The following is a 23,958-nucleotide window of genomic DNA, read 5'->3' on the forward strand; positions in this document are numbered from 1 at the left end:
TGTAAATGGTTGTTTGTATTATTTTGGAATAATAAACTTAATAATTTTCATCATTTCTCTATATGATAACCCATCTCTCTCTATATACATTAACCCAGGGGTCCCCAAACTAAAGCCCGGGGGCCGAATGCGGCCCAATTGCCTTCTAAATCTGGCCTGCGGACGATCAGGGAATCAGCGTGTTTTTACATGAGTAGAATGTGTGCTTTTATTTAAAATGCATCTCTGGGTTATTTGTGGGGCATAGGAATTTGTTCATATTTTTTTTCGAAATACAGTCCAGCCCCCCACAAGGTCTGAGGGACAGTGGACCGGCCCCCTGCTGAAAAAGTTTGCTGACCCCTGCGTTAACCTAATGGGTGTGTTTTTGTATTTTTCTGTAATGTAAATAAAATGTAATGCCCTCCCCTGAAAGATGGGGAAGTTAAGATCTGAGGCATCCTGTCTCCTGGCCAGACACCATTGTCTGTTCATCAGCACCTAGATACAAGCACCATGGCTACTGCCACATACCTAATCACACATTTCCATCCATTTGTGAACAGGGCTGCATGAACTACAGAGATGGTCAGCTTCAGCGCCTACCAAGTTAACATAACCCAAAGAAGCAGGTGAGCAAAAACTGACTGTGGAGTGTCTTGAGTATCTCAAGCATAGTGGTTAGAGTATGACGCCTGGTTTCAAATCAGAGAAGGTCTGTGGCTTAGTGTAGAGCACATGCTTTGCATGCAAAGGCCCCAGATTCAGTCCTTGGAATCTCCAGGTGGAGCTGGGATACACTCTTGTCTGGAATCCCGAGAGCAGCTGGCTCTCACATGAACCTGACCTTTGGTGAGTTTGTAAGTAAACCATTTTTAAGTTACCAAATGTGTGGTATTTTTCCGTACTAGGGGAAGGAACTTACAAGGGCATATGTTAGAGGTCTAACTGCTTACATTTCCATGCTTTGCTCCATATTTTAAGTCTCCCCTGGGGTTCTCTTACCAAAGAGAACTTGGATCTTGGCATTCAGGAATTCTCCTTTCATACCTATTTTTTCTTACCACCAACAATCTGGATACTAGACTTCTATTAATGCAGCCTAGAATTGCAATGGCTTTTTTTTGCTGCTGCGTCACACTGTTGACTTACGTTAAGCTTGTGGTCCACTAAGACCCCTAGATCCTTTTCATATATACCGCTGCCAAGCTAGGTGTCTCCTATCTTAGATTAGTTCTGCTGGTTATTCCTGCCTACATTTGCCCCTATTGAAATTAATTTTCTTAGTTTTGGCCCAGTTTTCCAATCTCGAATCTCCATTCTTCTGAGGTATTGGGTACCCCTCCCAATTTGGTGCCACCTTCAGATTCGATGAGCATCCCCTCTAGTCCTTCTTGCAAGATGTTTATTAAAGATGTCGGACAACACTGGGTGCATCCCATTTGTTCCCTTTCCCCCAGGAATGCAAGGAACTATTGTTTGCAACATGTACTTGCTTGTGACATTGAAATCCAGACTAGCAGTAATGGTGACAGCACAATTGCACAACACAAGGAACCCTTTTGTCAATTGTCAGTGAAACTTCTAAATTAGGACAAAAGACTACAAATCATAACATAAATGTAAAATCTTACACATTTTACAAGAAGTCATATGCCATCATGAGACAGTCTCTCCCCCCCCCTTTTAGCTACAATGAAGGGCCTGTTGTGAGCATGAAAATGAGATATTTATATACACACCAGGTGCAGAATTTAGCACAAATATGATGGTACACTATAGATAATAGCCTAAAGTGACTGTCATCTGTTTTTTTGGAAGTCAAACGAGAATTCGTTTTATTAAATATATTACAAGATAATCTGAATTTACATAATACAGAATTAAAAAGCCATTTATTACAAGCAGTGAGATGCAACATAACCAGACACTGGAAAGAGCTTTCTGGCACAATAATAGACCATTGGTACAAAACATGTTTGGGAAACAACCCTCCTTGAGAGAGTTACAAATAAACTACAGTTGACACATGGACAGATCAAAAAAGATGGCTTCACCCCAATGCGGTTTAATTTCATAGCATATGCCAGTATTCCAGAAAACGAACAATTCCCCTGATCAGCATTTGGCTCAATTTGGTTGATCTAAATTTAAATTCAAACATAAATCATTATCTTTACTTTGAACCCCTCTCCCACGTTCATCAGTATACGAATGCTTTATACTGTTTCATTGGCAACATAAGAGGAAAAATTACTATTACTCAGACTTAATCTACGCACAGTCACAAGAGCTCCTGATCAGGTATTTGGCCTTCAGGCCTTTGACCTCAAACCGAAAAGGTAAGATGCCCAACTAAAGTCCACAAGGGAAGAAGAGGAGTTTGGATTTGATAATCCCACTTTATCAATACCCTAAGGTGTCTCAAAATTAGAAGACGGTTGCTTCTTGGGAGAAAAGCAATGACAAACCTAGACAGCATCTTAAAAAGCAAAGACATCACCTTGCCGACAAAGGTCCGTATAGTTAGAGCTATGGTTTTCCCAGTAGTAATGTATGGAAGTGAGAGCTGGACCATAAAGAAGACTGGTTGCCGAAGAATTGATGCTTTTGAATTATGGTGCTGGAGGAGACTCTTGAGAGTCCCATGGACTTCAAGAAGATCAAACCTATCCATTCTCAAAGAAATCAGCCCTGAGTGCTCACTAGAAGGACAGATCCTGAAGTTGAGGCTCCAGTACTTGGGCCACCTCATGAGAAGAGAAGACTCCCTGGAAAAGACCCTGATGTTGGGAAAGATGGAGGGCACAAGGAGAAGGGGACGACAGAGGATGAGATGGTTGGACAGTGTTCTCGAAGCTACTAACATGAGTTTGGTCAAACCGTGAGAGGCAGTGAAGGATAGGCGTGCCTGGCGTGCTCTGGTCCATGGGGTCACGAAGAGTCGGACACGACTGAACGACTGAACAACAACAACGAGTCTCAAAGCAGCTAACAATCTCCTTTCCCCTCCTCTCCCACAACAAACACTCTGTGAGGTGAGTGAGGCTGAGAGACCAGAGAAGTGACTAGCCCAAGGTCACCCAGCAGCTGCATGTGATGTAGTGGCTCTTAACCACTACATCACATCTGATCCTCCCATGAGAATCTGCATGGCATTATCCAGTACGACGGCTCATCCTTAGACACCTTCCCTCCAAGGACAACATGAAACAAGGTTGTGTTCTCAACTCAACTCTGGCGTAGTCTTCAACCTGTTGTTCTCATATGCCTTCAGTTTGACTGAAAGCAGTATGTGCTATGCGTCCATTCAAGGAGTGGCGGGGTTCCATTCAACCTGGCACATCTCCATGCCAAGGCAGAAGTGTGGCAAATTCTTATCCAATATATATTGTTCATAGATGACACAGCCTTGACAGCACACTCCAAGGAAACTCCACAGAAACTCATCAAACATTTTGCCCAAGACTGTATGCAGTTTGACTTCATCATCAGCCTGACAAAAAACTAAAATCTTAGGTCAGGAAATCACCAGCACTCCATGCACCAGGCCTGGTGACCACACGTTTGAGGTGGTAGAGCTGGACAGGTGTAATAATAATAATAATAATAATAATAATAATAATAATAATAATAATAATTTTATTTATACCCCGCCCTTCCCAGCCAAAGAAAAAAACCGGGCTCAGGGCGGCTAACACCAATTAAAATCACAGCAAAAAACATAAACACAATCAATTTAAAATAACAGATTAAAATACAAATTTAAAAATTCAATATTAAAACTGCAGTCTCATTTTTGAAAAACCCACCAATAAAAGAATGAAGCATAAATATTAAACAGAAACCAACTCAAACGCCAGGTGGAACAGCTCCGTCTTGCAGGCTCTGCGGAAAGATGCCAAATCCCGCAGGGCCCTGGTCTCTTGTGATAGACTGTTCCACCAAGTCGGGGCCAATACTGAGAAGGCCCTGGCCCTAGTTGAGGCCAACCTAGCATCTTTGTTGCTCGGGACCTCCAAAAATTTTTTATTTGAGGACCTTAAGGTCCTACACGGGACATACCAGGAGAGGCGGTCCCTTAGGTACGAGGGTCCTAAGCTGCATAGGGCTTTAAAGGTCAAAACCAGCACCTTAAACCTGACCCTGTACTCCACCGGGAGCCAGTGCAGCTGGTAAAGCACTGGATGAATGTGGTCCCGCGGCAAAGACCCGGTAAGGAGCCTCGCCGTGGCATTCTGCACCCGCTGGAGTTTCTGGGTCAGCTTTAGGGGCAGACCCGCGTATTAGTAAGGTGGCTACGGCAATGGCTTGCCTCTCCTAAAGGATATGGGAGGAGGAGATGCTAACCAGTGCCATGATGAAGGTCTACCAGGCTTGTGTGTTAACCAGTTAGCTAAGCTTCCATTATACCATTTTTGCTGGTATAAGGTTTCATATTTGGAATATAAAAAAAAATTCAGATTAGTTTTTACAGTTATATAAAAAAATACTGTTTTGGTTATGCTGTTAGAAATGCATAGAGAGATCATTATGAAATTATTGTGAGGTTTAATAAATTAACTGTTTATTTACAGCTTTTCTGCTGTAGCTTTTCTAGAGGGGAAGGGGGAGGAGAGATACAGTTGGTAGGGCTAGGATGGAACAGAAAGAACAGGCTGAGGAAAAACAGGCTGGTAGAAATCTGGAAAGGGGGAACCAAGGACTAGAGCAGAGAACTTCAGGGATTCCTGCTGCAGGACTGAAGTTCCAGGTAGAGACTTTATTGTTTGGACAATGTCAGGCGAGCCCTGGGGAGAAGGGCCTGGAACCAGTGAACTCTTTATTAGTTGACTGGCAGGCACTTCAAGGTCTCGCCCCATCCCCTATGGATTTGCTTCTACATTCGGGTGCCTATTCTGTACAGCTAAGTGTTAATGCAGTTGTTGGAACACAGACATGCAACTGACTTGCACAATTATTACTCAAAGATCCCAAGACTCATGAGTTTTCTGCTCATAAGGTTGCACTTTCATTTCTACCGCTTCACACTTGGCTATTTGTGCAGATCTATTTCACTCCAAATGATCTATTCATTGAACCTCTTGGAACTTAGCATTTAAGAGGTAAGGGGTTGATTCTGTGTATATAAATTTGCAAAGGAACAATGGGATTAAGGTTTTTCCCTCGGCTCTGTATGTTTATTTTATAACATTTTTTCCCCGTGAAGAAAAGGCATTTATCTCTGCAGACACAAACTCACACTTGAGAACTGCAAAAGCAAGCATCTGTGATAATATCTTCTCCTTAGAAGAACTGCCCCAAATAACCTTACAGAAACCTCTGGAAGCACATGACATTGTGAACGGATTAATGGAATTCATTTACAAAAAAAATTAAACATTGCATATAAAACCTCATGCTACATAATTAAAAACAAATCCTTATTTCCTGATGAATAACCTTTGGACTATAATGTAACTTAAATAGAAAACTATCTTTAGAAAGATTTTTCCTCCAAGAGCATTTTATTTTAAAAGATCCGATTTAATTTTTTTAAAAAAATCTGATTTAAATAAAAAAAAATCTGATTTAAATTTTTTAAAAATCAGTTTTTTTTAAAAAAAAAAATCTTATTTTTTTTAAAAAAATCCACCCTGGTAGTCCCCAAGCTTATTAAGGCATGTGTGCGTTGCACAGATTTGATTTTTCCATGTGCACTTTTATTCACATATGAGCACTTTCAGTTTAAATCTGTTTCCCACCTACGCTTGGGGTGATGCTTGATGGGATCTATTTGTGGGCTGTCCCCCCTCCACAAAAACAATACCTTTGTCAATAGCCATGGCTTAAAAAGGCATTGGAATACCATCAATGCAGAGGAATGAATACCGAGTCTCAAGGGAGAAGGAATTCCAGTGCTGAGACACTGCCATGGACAAGGCCCACCCCCATGTCTATCACTTGGTGGTGGAAGTCTAAGGAGGTTTCCCCTGCAGATATCCACTCAATACTCAATACTCAGGTATACTCAATACTTCTGGGGCTCCTTATTTGTATTTTCATTTATATTCTATTCTAACTCCTCTGTCTTGCATCCTCCTCTTGTACTACTGTTCTAGATAATGGCTATCAGAAGCGGGAAATTCCAGGACTTTGTATCTGAGCCTATGGGCGACAAACCTATTATAATGGTAGATGGCATAAATGAGGAGCTTGGAGCCAAACTAGCAGCAAAGGGCTTTGACAAGGTAATTGTTTTAATGCTTTATGCCCCAGAGCACTTTATATTGATTAACCCACCTAATTCATGGTATATCTAAATCATATTCACATAAAGAAATGGCTTTGAAACCTGGTATTTCTGACATTTGTGTTGCAATAGTTTGCAAAGCCTGACCACCATTGGGCAAATTTTGTATTATACAAGATACCATTCCTTTTATAGACCAGGTCTGTCTTTGTGTCCATTTTTGCTAATTCCATACCCTTCAAAAACAAAACGAGGTGGTGTCTTTCCATCTTCTGGCCCGTTCCACTCTGCCTGTGACTATTAGGACATTTGTTAAGGACTTCTGTTGTGCAGACACATCATCCTCAGTCCAATGAAATGCTGCCCCAAAAGACCTCTGCTGAAGCCCTGCCCTGCCCCCAGTGCTGGATAATTCCTGAGCCAGTGTGGTGTAGTGGTTAAGAGCAGTGGACTCGTAATCTGGTGAACCGGGTTCGCTTCCCCGCTCCTCCACATGCAGCTGCTGGGTGACCTCGGGCTAGTCACACTTCTCTGAAGTCTCTCAGCCCCACTCACCTCACAGAGTGTTTGTTGTGGGGGAGGAAGGGAAAGGAGAACGTTAGCCGCTTTGAGACTCCTTCGGGTAGTGAAAAGCGGGATATCAAATCCAAACTCCTCTTCTTCTGACTAGTTTCAAAGCTGACATTATGACAGATAGCAGGGGGAGTCTAGAAGGCCGGGAGTCCAGTGTCCTACCAGTGGCCACACAAGATGGAAGATGGAACTGCACGGCCACTTTCCATACATTGCCAACTTGACTTTCTTGCCAGATGGAAAATTTTATATTCGTAACCCCTGGCCGAGCAGTTAAGAGATCCCAGGTTTTCTGCATCCATGGAGTATGGCGGCGTTTATCTCCCAAGCTGCCACATGCCAAAAACAACTGGAGCCCAGGAGCCCAGGGTAGCACACCGGCAGACAGATTATGCACAAGTGTGCTAGCTCTGTCTCTCATCCATGTCACCCTCTCTCTGCATGTTCCAGGGTGATTGTCTCCAAGGGAAAAGACTCCGGTGTTTGTAGAGGTTTCCACGTTTCGAAGCCCTGGTTTTCCAGGATTTGAAAATGCACAGGGGCCTCTGTGAGTACAGGAGTCTTCCCGCTACACACGGCCACCTTTGAACCCATGGAGGGCGATGAGGACCGCGTGTTTACTTAAGCCCCGTTCGGAACATCTGAATTGGACTTGGCTCTCAGTTTGATGACAGTGTTGAAACTGCAATCCTGCACTGCCTCCTCTGTGAACCCAGTCTAGCTTTCGGGCTAAAACTAGTTTGGCCCTTACATTTCCCTCAAAATTATCCACTGTGGGTGCTGATATTGAATATCTGACCAACGCTTCATCCACACTTGGTTTCCGGCATGAGGGGGTGAAGTGAACATAACAGGAAGCCCATCGTTAAACTTTGTAATGATTTCATTGTTCAGCTAACCATTCCGAAAAGCTGAATAGGTCAATGGGTAATAAACCGTCCCCACTCCCCATTAGAAGTGGGGGGGGGAACAAAAAAATTAAGTGTTGAAAATGGAAATTTGAGCCCAAAACATTCAATCTCAAATTCCAAGTGACAAAATTCACAGATTTGCCACATTTCCCCTCTGTTTATTTCAACATTTATTTTAGGCCTGCTTTTCTTGCTACTAATTCTGCTTCCTTATTTTCCTTCAAGGCATACATCCTCCTGGGCCAGTTCCTCCTCTTGAAGAAGGAGTGTGCTACATTTCAAAAGTGGTTGAAGTTATCCTATGGAGCCAGCAGCTACCAGGCTGAGCGCTGTGCCCTCTGTCTCTTGGAGTGGTGCTACACGTTCCTGTAGGATCACAGGGGTCCTCCACACCCCCAAACGCACACACCTCAAAACAACCACCTTTTCCCCCTCGCAGACCTGAAACCAATGATTTCTTGCAGTCATGATGTTATTAAACCAATGAAGCATTTATCTATCCAGCTGGGACTTTGTTTACCGGGTATTTTAAATCATTTATATGCAACTTCTTTATTTTAAAAAAATATTACAATAGTTAACAAATCTAAAACTCAATAAAAATGCTTAAAAATGGGACACTCCCCCCATAAAGAGTTGCAAGAACGCAGCAAAGGAGCCACAAAACATGGAGCACAGTAGTCACGTTTCAGTTTCTCAAGTGTAGGGAGGGAAAAATCTGCCCATTTCAGTTCTCCAGTTTCTCGGTTTTCAACCTGCAACTCAGTATTCCACACTTATGCAGCATTCTGGAGTTTTTAAAAAGGAATCCTGCATGCAGTTTTGGCGAATATACACATTTTTTTTTCAGGCAGTTTCCCTAATACTATGCATTTTGGTATGTTTTCAAAAATAGAAGCACACTTTATTCCAACATATGCATTTTTATACACATGACTGGAGAAATGCATCACATAATTCGGAGAAGTGCAAAATTTGAAGGATGGTTATGGTTTGGTTTGCATATTGTTTCAGAAAATGCAGATTTGTTAAGTTCACCTTTAAATGTGAATTGAATTTCTCCTGCCCCCCTACTCAGCACCAACTGGTATTAATAGGTTTCACCTTTCTGTGTAAAGTTAGCAGGGAGAAGCTGGGAATTCTCCCTTTTAAGAGAATTCATTTACAAATGAACTTTTATGTTTATATATTTAAAAGTTTTAACAAACCATGAACATTAAACTTACATTAAACCACAAAACGCTGGAAAGTTTCTTCCTCCTTTGCTTCTGCAAAGAGGAATGGCCCCATGCATGGACTCAGAAATTCTTGCCTGGGTAATGGACTGGATGAGTGCCAATGAACGGAAGCTCAATCCACACAACTGTCAAGGCTGCACTTCCTCCGAAAGAACAGGTACTACGCTCTGGTAGCCTCTTGGTTAAATTGCTGCCATTGAAGATGGTTCGGAAACTGCAGAGGTGCCAGGGTTTCCCAGACTTGGGACTCCAGCTGTTTGGGGACTACAACTCCCATCATCCCCGACCACTGGTCCTGCTACATAGGGATGATGGGAGCTTAAATCTGAAAACTGCTAGAGATCCAAGTTTGGGAAACCTGGGTGTAGACTGTAGCAGCCAGGTTCTGGCTGGGTAAGACAGTTTGAGCCTATCATGCCAACCTTGGCCGACTGCTTCCTGGCTACCCGTTAGCTTCCTGTCACAGCGCCACAACTAGACCTTAAAAAGCAGAGACATCACCTTGCCGACAAAGGTCTGTATAGTTAAAGCTATGGTTTTCCCAGTAGTGATGTATGGAAGTGAGAGATCGCCGAAGAATTGATGCTTTTGAATTATGGTGCTGGAGGAGACTCTTGAGAGTCCCATGCACTGCAAAAAGATCAAACTTATCCATCCTTAAAGAAATCAGCCCTGAGTGCTCACTGGAAGGGCAGATCCTGAAGTTGAAGCTCCAGTACTTTGGCCACCTCATGAGAAGAGAAGACTCCCTAGAAAAGACCCTGATGTTGGGATGGAGGGCACAAGGAGGGGACGACAAAGGATGAGATGGTTGGACAGTTACAGGTAGGTAGCTGTGTTGGTCTGCCATAGCCAAAACAAAACAAAATAAAAAATTCCTTCCAGTACCACCTTAGAGACCAACTAAGTTTGTTCTTGGTATGAGCTTTTGTGTCCATGCACACTTCTTCAGATACACTGAAACGGAAGTCACCAGATCCTTAAATATAGTGAGGGAGTGGGGAGGGGTATTACTCAGAAGGGTGGTGGGAATGGGTGATCAGCTGATAGGTGTGGAAAACCTGTTGACGGCTGCAATTGGTCTTACAGGGAAAGGCAAGGGGTGAGATGGCTAAAGATAGCTTTGTCATGTATAATTTGATAAGAATCCAATGTCTTTGTTCAGACCAGGTTTCTCCATGGTTTTAAGTTTGGTGATTAGTTGCAATTCAGCCACTTCTCTTTCCAGTCTATTCCAGTGTTATCGAAGCGACTAGCATGAGTTTGGCCAAACTGCGGGAGGAAGTGAAAGATAGGCGTGCCTGGCTGCTCTGGTCCATGGGGTCACGAAGAGTCGGACACGACTGAACAACAACAACAAACCAATATGTTGGGGGCCCTGGGCGTTGCCCCTCCCCACTCCCCCGCAAGTCTGTTTTCAATCCCCACGTGCAATTGGGGAAACGTGGCTCGCTGTGAACGCGCAAGAGCAACACGTGTGCTGGGACCATCTTTCTGGGGCAGCCGGCCGGCGGGTCCGACCGTGGGAGCCGGCTTCCCGGGACCGGGAGACGAGAGCGTTGGGGCGCTACGTCGGTGCCGCCGGGCTCCCTCCGATGCCTGACTGCGCCCAGGCCCCTTTCGAGGTCGGCGGAGACGGCGAATGGCTCGGGTCCGTCCCGCCCCTTTCTTTCTCCGTCCCGGGCAGCCGCCTCCTTCGCGATGGGCCTCGTCCGCCTGGCGGCTCGGCTGCCCTGGCAGCGGCTGCCCTCCCCTCGGGCGGACTTCCGAGCCGCGGGTCTCCCCACTGGGCCGGAGCGCCTTTGACTGGCGGGCCGGACACCAACCGCAGCCTGGGAACCTCCTTCGGCGCCGGCGACGGGGCGGGGATCCTCGCGGCCGCGCTGGGGAGGTTCTCCGAGGAAAGTGCCACGACTTCAGCGCGCCCGCGGCAGGAGGGCCACGCGAAGGGAGCACGGGAGAGCCAGCGGAGCGAGGTGAGCGCGGGGAACGGGAAGCGCGCTCCGTCCTCGGGCGACGAGGAGAGACAGCAGCCGGCCGCCTCCGCGGGTGGAGCGCCGGGTCGGACAGCGCGGGCACCCCGGCTGCAGAAGGCAGCGGGCAGCGCGGAGCGGCGCCTGGACTCCCGCCTCGGACGCCCGTCGTCGGACGGCTGCGAGCAGGCGGCCGGCGATCCGAGTTGCGGCTGAGGAAAGAGCCCCTCCTCACGGCCGCCGCCCGCGCGAAGCCCCGCTCGGCCCCTCCAGGGATGCAGCTGCGCAAGAACGGGAGACCTCGCGGGGCGCCGAGCGCGGGGCGGGTGGCTCCGCGGCCGCGGGGATGCGTCCCCCGACGGCACCGAGAGCAGAGCGCGAGAGGAAGAAGGCGGCGAAGAAGGGGCGGCTGCCGGCTGGAGCGCCCGAGCGGGGCGTCGAGCAGGAGGCTTGGAGTGGACGTGGAAGAGCGTTTCAGCTGGAAGGAAGGAGCGGGCGAAGCGCCGTCCTCGCTGCAACCGAGTCCCGCCGGACTCGGCTGCGAGGGCCCCCCGACAGGCGCGGGGCCCTCATTTACCCTCGGTCCGCTGTGCTCGGCGGCCGGACCCTGGACCCCGGGCCGCCCCCCCCCCCGACGGGCCCGAGTGGCGACGTGTCTCGCTCTCCGACGGGGGGGAGGAGGAGCCTGGCGCCGAGTCCTTCGGGCTCCTCCCGCTGCTGCCCTGTCCGCAGCCGTCGGGGGGCTCCCGGGGAGCCTTCCCCGCCCGAGCTGCCACAGCCAGCCGCTTTGCCGCTGGCCGTAGATGATCGCCCCTTCAGCCCCAACTTCGAGGGCTCTGGCGCTTCTCCTCTGCCGCGCAGGAGGGAGATCGCCTGGTCGTCTGGGATGGCTGCGTCTGTGGGGAAGGAGACCCCACGCTGCGTCCCCCTTGCAGTCCTGCAGCAGGCTCCTCTACTTCACCTAAGCTGCTCTTGTGACCAGTGGCCCAGCGTTGCTGGTTGGTGCGCCGCGCAGTTTTGCGCACGCCATGCTGGCTCGTGTCCCTCGGTCACAGGGCAGCGGCCTCCACGCCACGGCTGCAGATTTTTCTTTAGCCGCTCCCCTCCTGCTCCTCGCTGTCACCTCTCCACCGACTGGCCTGGACTCTCTGCTTGCTTGCACTGTTGCAAGCCTTTGGCTGAAACGAACTACCTCCCTCCCCCTCCACTTTTGCAGGGCAGCATAGTGGCTGTTTCAGTGTGGCAGCGGCAGCAGGGCAACCGGGCTGCTACCCTCGTGGGGTTGTGCAGCAACCTATTTGTGGAACAGACCCTTCGGAGGTGGTGGACTCTCCTTCCTTGGAGGTGTTTAAGCAGAAGTTGGGTGACCATCTGTCAGGGATGCTTTAGCTGGGATTCCTATATTGCAGGGGGTTGGACTAGAGCAGGGTTTCCCAAACTTGGGTCTCCAGTTGTTTTTCGACTACAACTCCCATCATCCTTAGCTAGCAGGACCAGTGGTCAGGGATGATGGGAATTGTAGTCCAAAAACAGCTGGAGACCTAAGTTTGGGAAACACTGGACTAGAGGACCCTCGGGTCCCTTCCAACTTTATGATTCTATGATACTTCTATGAAAGCTGTTAAATGCTTTATTGGCCTCTTCAGGGACAAACTAACTTCCATATTGTGTTGTTAATGAAGTGACTCTTGCTGAATGTTTATTTAAATTCCAGAGAAAGAGAGAGTTCCTTTAACCCCTGCAGGAGAAGCTATTTATCTTCCCCGTGCTTATACAAAATTTGATCTGTGTGTCTCCACCCCCATCGTTCAGCCCGGACACTGAGATCCAGTGCCAAGGGCCTTCTGGCGGTTCCCTCCCTGCGAGAAGCAAAGCTACAGGGAACCAGGCAGAGGGCCTTCTCGGTAGTGGCGCCCGCCCTGTGGAACCCCCTCCCTTCAGATGTCAGAGAGATAGACAACTACCAGATATTTAGAGGACATCTGAAGGCAGCCCTGTTTAGGGAAGCTTTTAATGAGTGATATTTTAATGTATTTGATTTTTGTTGGAAGCCGCCCAGAGTGGCTGGGGAAATCCAGCCAGATGGGTGGGGTACAAATAATAATAATAATAATAATAATAATAATAATAATAATAATAATAATAACTATTGCCCAATATGTGGTCTCGCTCCTGCCACCAGTTGCTCTGCACTAACTGTGTTTTCCAGGCAAAGTGCAAGGGAAGCTCCCACATTGAAAGCATTTCAGTAATGCCTGAACTGTTGTGGTCAAGCTATCCTGGTCCAGAAATGGCCAAAGCTGAAACTGATGTAAAAAATGCTCCAAACAACCAAAGCCACCTGGGTCTCCAGTAACAAAATTGAATCTATAAGCACCCCTATACTTTGTACCTGCTGCTTCAGAAGGAGCGCAATCCTGTCCAGATCATGCAATCCGGCAATTTCTCAAATATGATCGCTGCTTTAATTCTAATTATTTTTTTAGTAGGAGCTTCTTGTTGCCGTTGTTCAAAACTTCTAGTTATACAGTTGTGTACCTTGGTTTTCGAACAGCTTAGTTCTCGAACATTTTGGCTCCTGAACGATCAAAACCCGGAAGTGAGTGTTCCGGTTTGCGAACTATTTTTGGAAGCCGAACGTCCGACGGGGCTTCCACGGCTTCCGATTGGCTGCAGGAGCTTCCTGCAGCCAATCAAAAGAAGAAGAAGAAAAAGAGTTTGGATTTGATATCCCACTTTTCACTACCTGAAGGAGTCTCAAAGCGGCTAACATTCTCCTTTCCCTTCCTCCCCCACAACAAACATTCTGTGAGTGGGGCTGAGAGACTTCAAAGAAGTGTAACTAGCCCAAGGTCACCCAGCAGCTGCATGTGGAGGAGTGGAGACACGAACCCGGTTCCCCAGATTACGAGTCTACCGCTCTTAACCACTACACCACACTGGTTCTCTTTGGTTTCCGAATGTTTTGGAAGTCGGGTGGACTTTTGGAACCGATTCCGTTCGGCTTCCAAGGTACGACTGTCTAGTGTGGAACGCCACAATCTAGTCTTGAGTAGAGTTCTACTCGGAGTACACTCTGCCTAGCTTGCTTCTGAGAATGCCTCTAGGTCAGCTGTGCAAGCTGGCCATTCTGCTATGTAAACATGCAAATGCAAACATGCTTCTAGGTCAGCATTAACTTACTCGTTTTTGTTTTGCAGGTTAAGACTACGGAGCAAGAATGGATTTTTATGACCCTCAAACCCTGGGCGTCATGGTCTTTGGAGGATTCATGCTGGTCTCAGCAGTTGGGATATTCCTGGTGTCCACCTTTTCCATGAAGGAGACGTCTTTCGAAGAAGCTTTGGCCAAGCAGCGCAAGGAGCTAGAGAAAGCCAGCCACCACAAGGTGGAGAAGAAGAAGAAAGAGAAGCCTGCTGAGAAGAAAGGAAGGGCGAAGAAAAAGGAGGAGAAACCCAATGGAGTGCTGGAGCCAGACGCAGGTCTGGATGTTTCTGATGGAAGCCCTGAACCAGTCTTTGAGGCACCCATTGTGTCTCTTCCAGCCCCTGAGGAAAAACCAGCCCCGTCTCCTAAAGACAAGAAGAAGAAGGAGAAGAAAGCGGGGAAGGTAGAGTCGGTTCCCAGCCTGGCAGCGTCTTCTCCACCAATAACTGCTTCAAAAGATCTGGCTTCTGATGTGGTTTCCAAGGAGGTGTCAGTAGTTGCTGCTCCACTAGCTGGGGCTCAACAAAATGCTCCCTTAACTAATTCCGTGAGTGTCAAAAAAAACCAAGCCCTTGGAAACAGAGAGGAACAAAGGCACGACTCTGCTTCCAACAAGAAAGCCATTGCCCCAAAGAAAAAGGAATCAAGTAAGTCAATTGCTGTATATCATACATGTGTACTTACAGTACATATATGTGTGTTAATTAATTAATTAATATCTCACCCATTCCCAAAGGTTTAAGGTGGGTAAGCTACTCACAAAATCCGAAGCAATTAAACCCTTATCTTTCCTTCTCCCTACTTTTCCTGGCCACCTAAAGCCAGCTTGGATAAAAACACTTTTCGTAGTTTCCAGATGCTCACGCTTTATCTTTGTTAAGTCTTTTGATGGCCAGAATAGTGCTAGGTATAAAATAATAGATGGTGATTATCTCCATGGAAAAGAAATTCCGTAATTGAAGGGAGCCAATTATTGCAGCAGAGCAAAATTCGCAAGGAAGGTGAAGGCCCTGTATACTTTTCTCATGAAGAAAGCAGAACCCTCGAGGTAGGAAAATGTATCTGAGTTCTGAGTGTTGCATACGTCTACAGCATATCCAGAAATCACCCTGTAGTGTGCTAGTTTATCTTACGCAAAAATATTGGTACTACACACTTTGAGTGGGTAAAAGTTGCCTTAAAAAGCTTTTCACTTAAGAAAAGAAAATATTTCATACGACTTCGCCCCAACTTATATTGGAAAAAATGAAAAATGGGGTTCTGGTGGTATTTTTAATGGATTTTTCTGTCTGCTCCTTCATAGACTTTATATGTTTGGCCAAGACATTTCCTCCTCCCCCCCCCCCCCCCGGAAATGGGTTATCTCATTTCTGTGTTGATCCATTGAAAGGCAATGGTTGCTTCTCTATCTCTAAGTACAGGTTACTCTCACCTGGTTACTTTTGGCAGGAGACCAGCAGTTGAAAAAGTTTTTCATTTTCTTCCACACCACACAACAGTGCCTGTGCAATAGGCAGCTTATTACACATTTACTGGGTTTGTAACTTCAGTGAGTGGACTTGTTGCAAGGCTGGGGAAATGTAACTGTAAGCAGAAAAAAGTAGTGGTAAATTTCTCACATTTTTTGGGTAAAGGTAAAGGGGCCCCTGACCATTAGGTCCAGTCATGTCCGACTCTGGGGTTGCGGCGCTCATCTCGCTCTATAGGCCGAGGGAGCCGGCGTTTGTCCGCAGACAGCTTCCGGGTCATGTGGCCAGCATGACTAAGCCACTTCTGGCGAACCAGAGCAGCGCACTGAAATGCCATTTACCTTCCCGCTGGAGCGGTACCTATTTATCTACTTGCACTTCGACATGCTTTTGAACTGCTAGGTTGGCAGGAGCTGGGACTGAGCAACGGGAGCTCACCCTGTCGCGGGGATTCGAACCGCCGACCTTCTGATCGGCAAGCCCTAGGCTTTGTGGTTTAACCCACAGTGCCGCCCACGGCCCTCATTTTTTGGGTAGACTGTCATTTTTGTTGTTGCTGTTGTTGATATTTTTGTTTAATTCCCAGCTTACTTCTCTCCTCACACTTCTGTTTTTAGGTACCACAGATGTTGAAAACATGCTCTACGTTCCCTATAAGACCTTATGCTCCATAATTAGCAGCATGGTTTTTGGTGAAGGCGAGGCCCAGCAACTGATTGAAATCTTGACTGAGAAAGCAGGAGGCGCTCAGAACCCATGGCTGATGGTATGGACATCTTTTGATCATCAAAGGTCTGCTGTGGATAGACTTCATGAGGGTATTAATGGCTACAAGCCGTGATGGCTGTGCTCTGCCTCCACGGCCAGAGGCAGGGGTGATTCTGAATCCCAGTTGCTGGAAACATCAGGAGGGCAGAAGGCTCTTGTGTTCAGCTCCTGCTTGCAGGGTTCCTACAGGCATCTGGTTGACCTCTGTGAGGACAGGATGCTGGACTAGATGGGCCATTGGCCTGGACCAGCAGGCTGCTCTTATTTTCTTATGTTCATCTTGAGGACATTGACTCTACTCAACAGACTTAAGGAAGAGCCAGACCATTTGGTTGTTTCTTCTGCAGCTGAGAAAACAGCAGGTCTCAATTAGGGTGTCCTTGCCCATTGAAATGGCCATGGCAGCAGGCTCATATCAAGGGGGATGTAACTCAGAGCCTCTGACTTGGTCCATTTTATTTTATAAATACAGTCGTACCTCGCAAGACGAATGCCTCGCTAGACGAAAAACTCGCTAGACGAAAGGCATTTGCTAATGAAAGGGTGACTCGCAAAACGAATTTCCCTATGGCCGCGACTCGCAGACCAAAAACATTTTGCGGTGTCCCCCCCCCCCCCGTCAAAACCACGCTTCCTCCGACCGTGCTTCGCAAGATGAAATTTCCGCTGTACGACAGCACTCGCGGAACGAATTAATTTCATCTTGCGATGCACCACTGTAAACCAATGGATCTCTGGTTCATGAAACCACCCAAACACTGTCCAACCATCTCATCCTCTGTCGTCCCCTTCTCCTTGTGCCCTCTATCTTTCCCAACATCAGGGTCTTTTCCAGGGAGCCTTCTCTTCTCAGTAGGTGGCCAAAGTCTTGGACCCTCAGCTTCAGGATCTGTCCTTCCAGTGAGCACTCAGGGCTGATTTCCTTCAGAATGGATAGGTTTGATCTTCTTGCAGTCCATGGGACTCTCAAGAGTCTCCTCCAGCACCAGAATTCAAAAGCATCAATTCTTTGGCGATCAGCCTTCATATATATATGGTTCATCAGCCCCAAATAAAATTAAAGTTGCATAATATAAAATACATGTTACTTAGAATGGAGTTTTTTTAAGCAGTTATAGATTATGTGAAATTTCTATATTTAGATATTTTGCAACTTGTTCTGTGATTTAAAAAAAAATTGGAGCTTGAGGCAAAGGTCTCTGGTAGGTTAATGAAGGGCTGGGCTTGCTAACAAACAGCATAAGCTTTTGTGAAGTGTCCACTGTAATGGAAGCGGGAGGCTAGGAGAGCCTGGTTATGCCCTTCCTTCGACAACACCCTTGCAAGTAGGCCAGTCGCACCTTAGAACTATTCACTAATCACTGTGACCACCATCTGTCAACACTTATGGCCTGCAGAGAGGAGGGGATTCTGGGGAGCTCATGGAAGTACTAAAAACTGGGACCCCAAGATAGCATTCGGTTCCCTTGATCTTTCCTGGGGTTCAAGAAAGTTGCTTTTCTCTGCCAAGATCCGCCTCAGTTCATGAGGGACAACAGAGCAAGCGTCTGACTGCCTTCTGCTCCATGGGGTTCAATGCAGCCTGCTCTTTCACCCCAGTAGCAGCTAGCCAAAATCCTAGAGTTTGACATAAACTCATTTCCGACCTCAGCAGCCAAATTATACGAAGTTTTATGAAGAATACAAAAGAAGAGGAGAAAAGAGCAAAAGCAGGCTATTGAAAATAAAGAGAGCTTTTTAGCTGAGATCTGCCTTTCCTTGTTGAGGCTCCAGTACTTTGGCCACCTCGTGAGAAGAGAAGACTCCCTAGAAAAGACCCTGATGTTGGGAAAGATGGAGGGCACAAGGAGAAGGGGACGACAGAGGATGAGATGGTTGGACAGTGTTCTCGAAGCGACTAGCATGAGTTTGGCCAAACTGCGGGAGGCAGTGGAGGATAGGCGTGCCTGGCGTGCTCTGGTCCATGGGGTCACGAAGAGTCGGACACGACTGTACAACCACCACCTTTCCTTGACCTGGTTACAAGGAGGCTTGTGGTCTGCTCATGTGCAACACAGTGTAGGCTTTCACTTGCAGAGTTTTCTGATGGGTGGTGCAGGCATCTGGAACATAGCTGTCAACTTTTCCCTTTTTTAAAAGGGAAATTCCCTTATTCTGAATAGGATTCCTCGCAAGAAAAGGGAAAAGTTGACAGCTATGACCTGGAATGGAAGGTGTGGGAGATGGACATGGTGGGGCTGCCCATTTTTATTGGCTCTCCCACTCACATTGGACTCAGGGATAGGTAAAGGGACCCCTGACCATCAGGTCCAGTCGTGTCCGACTCTGGGGTTGCGGTGCTCATCTCGCTCTATAGGCCGAGGGAGCCGGCGTTTGTCTGCAGACAGCTTCCGGGTCATGTGGCCAGGTGAACCAGAGCAGCGCACAGAAACGCCGTTTACCTTCCCACTGGAGCGGTCCCTATTTATCTATTTGCACTCTGACGTGCTTTCGAACTGCTAGGTGGGCAGGAGCTGGGACCGAGCAACGGGAGCTCACCCCGTGGCAGGGATTCGAACCGCCGACCTTCTGATCAGCAAGCCCTAGACACTGTGGTTTAACCCACAGTCCCAGGGATAGTTGGCATTTTTTAGCCAATCAGAGCACAGGTCAGGTAACTAGTGTGAAACTTGTTGGGAAGATGGTAGTTGCTCCCAGGGCACAGGAAAGGCTGATTATTGCTGGTGGAAATTGCCGCTGGATTTCTCCATCTTTCTGCCAGACAGAACCTGTTCTGGTTTTGTGGATTCAGGAGTTGGCTGGAGCACGTGCTTGCCTTGATCAAGCAAAATGGTGGGAAAGAGAGCATGGATTTTCTATGCATCCACTTTTTCTGATGAATAAGAAGGAAAAGAAAAGTTGGATAATAACACTGTGATTGCCATTATGATACTAAACAATCACTTTTTGGTCTGATGGCTGGCTGGCATACAAGAGAATACTGCGGTAGTTCTGAAGCACTTAATTCTGCATTGAATTGATTCTCGTTGCAGGCAACTCAGAAAGGCGACCCCATCGCCGCTCTGAAACGACAGCTAGAGGACAGAGAGAAGCAACTTGCAACGGAACAAGAAAATGTAACTGTCGCAAAAGCTAAACTGAGAGAACTCTCCAAGGTGGGTTGTTACACAGGCTTCAGAAGTGGCGCTTCAAATATTCAGAACCTACATTTTGGGCCCCATTGTCCGGATACAAGCTCCTTATCTGTGTCTGGAGTGTGTTTCATATTTTCATTCCAGCTTATGGCACCTTCTGGCAATGGGAACATTCTCTCATTCTGCTCTTAATCATCTGTCTGTCTGTCTGTCTGTCTGTCTGTCTGTCTGTCTGTCTATCTATCATCATAGAGCTTCACTGTTTGCTGTGAATTGCATAGTCTCAACAACAACATTCTGAAGTCGCCCATTTTAGGATGGATTTGCAAATTTACATATCAAATCTTGGCAACCAGTTTTCTGCACCCATGGGCTTCATGCTTCAGTCCATACAAGAGGTGCTTACTGGGTGACCTGGTACAACATACAAAGAAATGTATTGCAGGATATAATCAATCATTTCCTCCTTTTCAAAGGAGAGCTGTGGTCTGATACTCGTTTTAGCATATTTAGAATAGCCCCAGGGCTCAAGTGAATATTATGAATACCATATGAAAATGCTCAAAACTAGACTGAAAAGTTTGTCTTTCAGGGGTGTCAATGCCTTTTCTGACAGAGTGTTTTCAAATATTACATTGCTTATATCGAAGAAGACACTTTCCACCACAGGGGCTTTACCTGACACCACCAACCCTTTCTCAGTGACCTTCCAATAACACCTTTTTGCAGACCAGGCCTTTAGATACTAAATTGATTTGTGAGAGCCATCTCGTGTTGCTTCAGTCTAATCTGTGAAGCTACCCACACTTTTGAGATGGATGTGTAACTTCATTCCCGGTCAACCCTATAACTAGGAGACCTCAACACTTTTTAGTGCAAACGAACCCACTTAAAAGTTCAAGGTGTGAGCTGCGTTCTCTGCTACGAGGGGTGGGGAATCTCAGGCCGGGGACCAAAGACGGCTTTGAAGGCCTCTGTGTCCGACCCTTGGGTCTCTTCCACAAACCCCACCTCTCACTGCAGGGCACATGAGGTGGTGGTCTCACAGGAGAGGCTGCAGACAGCTGGAAGGGTTGGCGCTGCCGCCACATGCCCTCTGCTGCGCTCGCCTGTCATAAAGAAACAGTGACTAGGATGTGCGAGTTTGTGTGTCATATCCTAGGTAATCATGGGAGCATAGTTCAGAATGGCATGCTGGTGGCATCCATAAGCAAATGGGTTAATAATACCGGTTTAAATCTGTGTTTTAGTTAAACTGAGGCCTACTGTAGTACTGAGTAATCCCAAAAATCAGCACTGTCTTGAGTTTCTCCTTCGCAGTATGTTCGAGACCTTGACTCCCCACTTTATGCATACCTCATTATAAATGTCTTCTCTTGAAGGAACTCACAGCTGAGAAGGCAAAAGCCTTAAGCGTTGAGAATAAGTTGAAGGAGCAACTGCAGACACGTGAGCAGGAGGTGACTGCTCTACAAGCCCGTATGCAGGCCAGTTACCAGGATCGTGAGACTGAGACCCAACAGCTGCAAGGAAAGGTAGGATAAGTGGCTTAATATTATTCAACGCAGGTGTATTTGTTGTCAAGGGTTCCTTTGGAATTCTTTTTCTAGTGGAAGAATGAGAAGAGCTTTGTCCTGTTTGGATCTCCTGCATCCAGAGCACAAATAAACAACTGGCTGTGTGGCGAAGCAATCGTAGCTACTTTCTCATACACTAGATTTGGCCCGTATCTCTTTGGCTCAAATATATTCAGTCTAAGCCAAGGGTAGGGAAACTGTTCAGGTGGGAGGCCGCAGTACCGTGGTGGAAAACTGTCCGCGATTGCATTCCGTGATTCGGCAGGGGCAAGCACACCCACAAAATCCCCACCCCAAAGCTGTTTCCCATGGAAGTTGAATCATATGGTTAATTCTTAGTTTCACCAGAGCCAGTGTGGTGTAGTGGTTAAGAGTGGCAGACTCGTAATCTGGGGAACCGGGTTCGTGTCTCCGCTCCTCCACATGAAGCTGCTGGGTGATCTTGGGCTAGTCACACTTCTCTGAAGTCTCTCAGCCCCACTCACCTCACAGAGTGTTTGTTGTGGGGGAGGAAGGGAAAGGAGAATGTTAGCCGCTTTGAGACTCCTTTGGGTAGTGAAAAGCGGGGTATCAAATCCAAACTCTTTTTCTTCTTCTTCTTCTGGTTTCTCCGTAGACTTTAAAAAAGAAAATTGGTTTAAAAAGCTCTCCTTTAACCTATTCCAATAGTGCAAAGGGTGAAAATAACTCTGCAATGCTATCAGAGGATTGCAAATAATCATTGCCCATCAGAATTGCAAACCCTGCCTTAAGAGCTATTCAAAGCCTCACGCTTCAGAATGCAATGGTATATAAAAAATTGCATGTATTTGCAACAGAAACCAAGTACGCTTCTCTGCGGAGACATGTTCCCTTTGTGTGGCAGAGGAAGGAGCTACAATTGCACACTTGGATCAGCACCAAAGCCATTTCTCTTCTCAGTGGCTCCCTGCTGGCTAGGAGGGGACTCAGAGGGCTGCATTAGGCTGTGGAGACATCTGGCCCATGAGCTGGGGTTCTAGTCTACATACTGGTTGACATGCCAGTTGACTCTCAGTTAAAAGAAAGAAAACAAAAAAAAGTGTAGAGTAAAGAAAGGCCTTGAATCTTCATGGTAAAGCTGTATGCTTTCCATTCTGAACCCTGAGCTGCTGCATCCAGATGTAAATGATAGCAGGGAGCTGTTCTGATGTTGTCCATTGGTTTTCAGATTCGAACTCTACAAGAACAACTGGAGAACGGCCCCAACACCCAACTTGCTCGCTTGCAGCAAGAAAATTCCATTCTCAGAGATGCTTTAAACCAAGCCACAAGCCAGACCGAGAGCAAGTAAGACGAACAGTATTCTAGTTAATGTGAAAATGTAATGTAAGAGGGAAGAATTTTATAGTAGTGGGCTGTGCAGACAGTAGGTGTGGCTTTAGTGTGAAGTATTTGAGTTAGTTAGGTGCTAACACTGAAGAATTTCTTTATTGTGTGAATTCTGTTCTGAGAATAGTCACCAGTCTTAGTAGACAACATTCAGATCACGAAAGACCATTTTTCCCAACCCACTCCAAAAAGGAACGGGTTGTTCTCTTTTTTTCCAGTCTCTTGCTATCACTGACTTTGCAGCAGTGATCAATTTAGTTATCACCTCTAGATCCTTTTTTAAGATGACCGTTTTAAAATAACCAAATATAACAATATTGGACATGAAAGGTATATAGCATATCCCAAATAACCAGACTTGCATTTGACGGCATTCCTTCCAAATACCGTATATACCCGAGTATAAGCCGACCCGAATATAAACCGAGGCACCTAATTTTCCTACAAAAACCTGGGAAAGCTTATTGACTCAAGTATAAGCCGGTTCACCTTTGCCGCTGTGGAGGAGGAGGAGGAGGAGGAGGAACGAGCAGCCCTTTGGGCTGCTCCTTCCTCTTCCTTCTTTGCCAAGTTTGCATTTATGTAAGCAGTTCAGGAATGGAACAAGCTGCCTGGGGAGAGTAAAGAACTGCCATTCTTGTACACTTCTTAAGGAATGGTTGACTGGGGAGAGCAGGTGGGGGCACGAGCGGAGAGAAAGGGCTTCTTTCTCGCCGCCCCCACCGCCCACCTCGCTCGAGTATAAGCCGAGGGCAGCTTTTTCAGCAAAAAAAATGTGCTGAAAAACTAGGCTTATACTCAAGTATATACAGTATGCATAAAATCTGTTTTAAATAACTGCCTCTCTAACAGTTATCATGCCCTAATCTGTATACAGTATTAAATTTAACTGTGCAGTATCATTCTCAAAGAATATTATAATAGTTCTCCTTCAAATCAGCAGATAATAATTTAGGTGGAACATTTGCCCATAACCATTTACACTCTTTCCTGTCCCTGTCCCTTATATATGCTGGTGGCAAGAGAAAAAATTAGTGACCTATATTGCTAGGAAAATATGGATGGTAAGGAGACAAGATGCTGATACATTTCCATTTTTCAAATGTTGCATATAGGCAAATTTTACAGTTCTTTAAAATCGGAATTGTTTTGAAGCAGGCTTGATTCACACCTTACTGTTTAAACTTTTGCAATTCAGACAAAATGCTGAACTGGCCAAACTGCGTCAGGAGTGTAGCAGGCTAGGCAAAGAGTTGACCGAAAAGTTGGGCACATTACAACAGGTGGAAGAACAGAAAAGGGTCTTGGAGATAAAGTTTGCTGCCTCTGAAGAGCAAATCCACCAGCTCCAGGTCAGTAATAGACAGGTGCCAATAATTCTGTGCTTATGGTGAAAAGATTGCTAGAAGTTGAAAGATTTGGGTTCTGTTCCTAGTCATGGCAGATTTCCATTTATGACCTAGGGAAGGTGACTTCACTTAAAGACACTTTCACTTAGAGCGTCTCCCTTCCTGCATCTCAGTGCAAAGGCCCTTCAGATACTCACG

At 46.5% G+C, this 23,958-nt stretch overlaps 2 protein-coding genes across 3 annotated transcripts in view; both read left to right on the forward strand.

The window, feature by feature from the left end:
- Positions 1-362: 362 nt before the first annotated feature.
- Positions 363-8,190, forward strand: BANF2 (BANF family member 2). The gene is made up of 3 exons (XM_033154271.1): positions 363-611; positions 6,081-6,209; positions 7,921-8,190. Exons 2-3 carry the CDS (start codon positions 6,084-6,086, stop codon positions 8,065-8,067), a joined length of 273 nt encoding a protein of 90 aa, XP_033010162.1. The 5' UTR covers positions 363-611; positions 6,081-6,083; the 3' UTR covers positions 8,068-8,190.
- Positions 8,191-10,785: 2,595 nt separating this feature from the next.
- RRBP1 (ribosome binding protein 1) overlaps positions 10,786-23,958 on the forward strand; it is a 31,592-nt gene continuing 18,419 nt past the window's right edge. The window contains exons 1-7 of one of the 2 annotated variants that reach the window (XM_033154273.1): positions 10,786-10,909; positions 14,107-14,760; positions 16,200-16,348; positions 19,383-19,505; positions 20,867-21,019; positions 22,251-22,369; positions 23,610-23,763. In XM_033154273.1, coding sequence (XP_033010164.1) covers positions 14,127-14,760; positions 16,200-16,348; positions 19,383-19,505; positions 20,867-21,019; positions 22,251-22,369; positions 23,610-23,763 — 1,332 coding nt within the window. In that variant the 5' untranslated portion in view covers positions 10,786-10,909; positions 14,107-14,126. The remainder of the gene's footprint in view (positions 10,910-14,106; positions 14,761-16,199; positions 16,349-19,382; positions 19,506-20,866; positions 21,020-22,250; positions 22,370-23,609; positions 23,764-23,958) is intronic. The other variant, XM_033154272.1, reaches the window with a different exon arrangement.

The sequence above is a fragment of the Lacerta agilis genome, chromosome 7 (genome assembly GCF_009819535.1).
Source record: "Lacerta agilis isolate rLacAgi1 chromosome 7, rLacAgi1.pri, whole genome shotgun sequence".
NCBI classification, from domain to species: Eukaryota; Metazoa; Chordata; class Lepidosauria; order Squamata; family Lacertidae; genus Lacerta; species Lacerta agilis.

Bases quoted from the DNA above. Each gene is read 5' to 3' on its own strand.
- BANF2 (XM_033154271.1), top strand. From the start codon at position 6,084: ATGGCTATCAGAAGCGGGAAATTCCAGGACTTTGTATCTGAGCCTATG. The intron at 6,210-7,920 runs GTAATTGTTTTA...TTTTCCTTCAAG, and splicing joins CAGCAAAGGGCTTTGACAAG to GCATACATCCTCCTGGGCCA.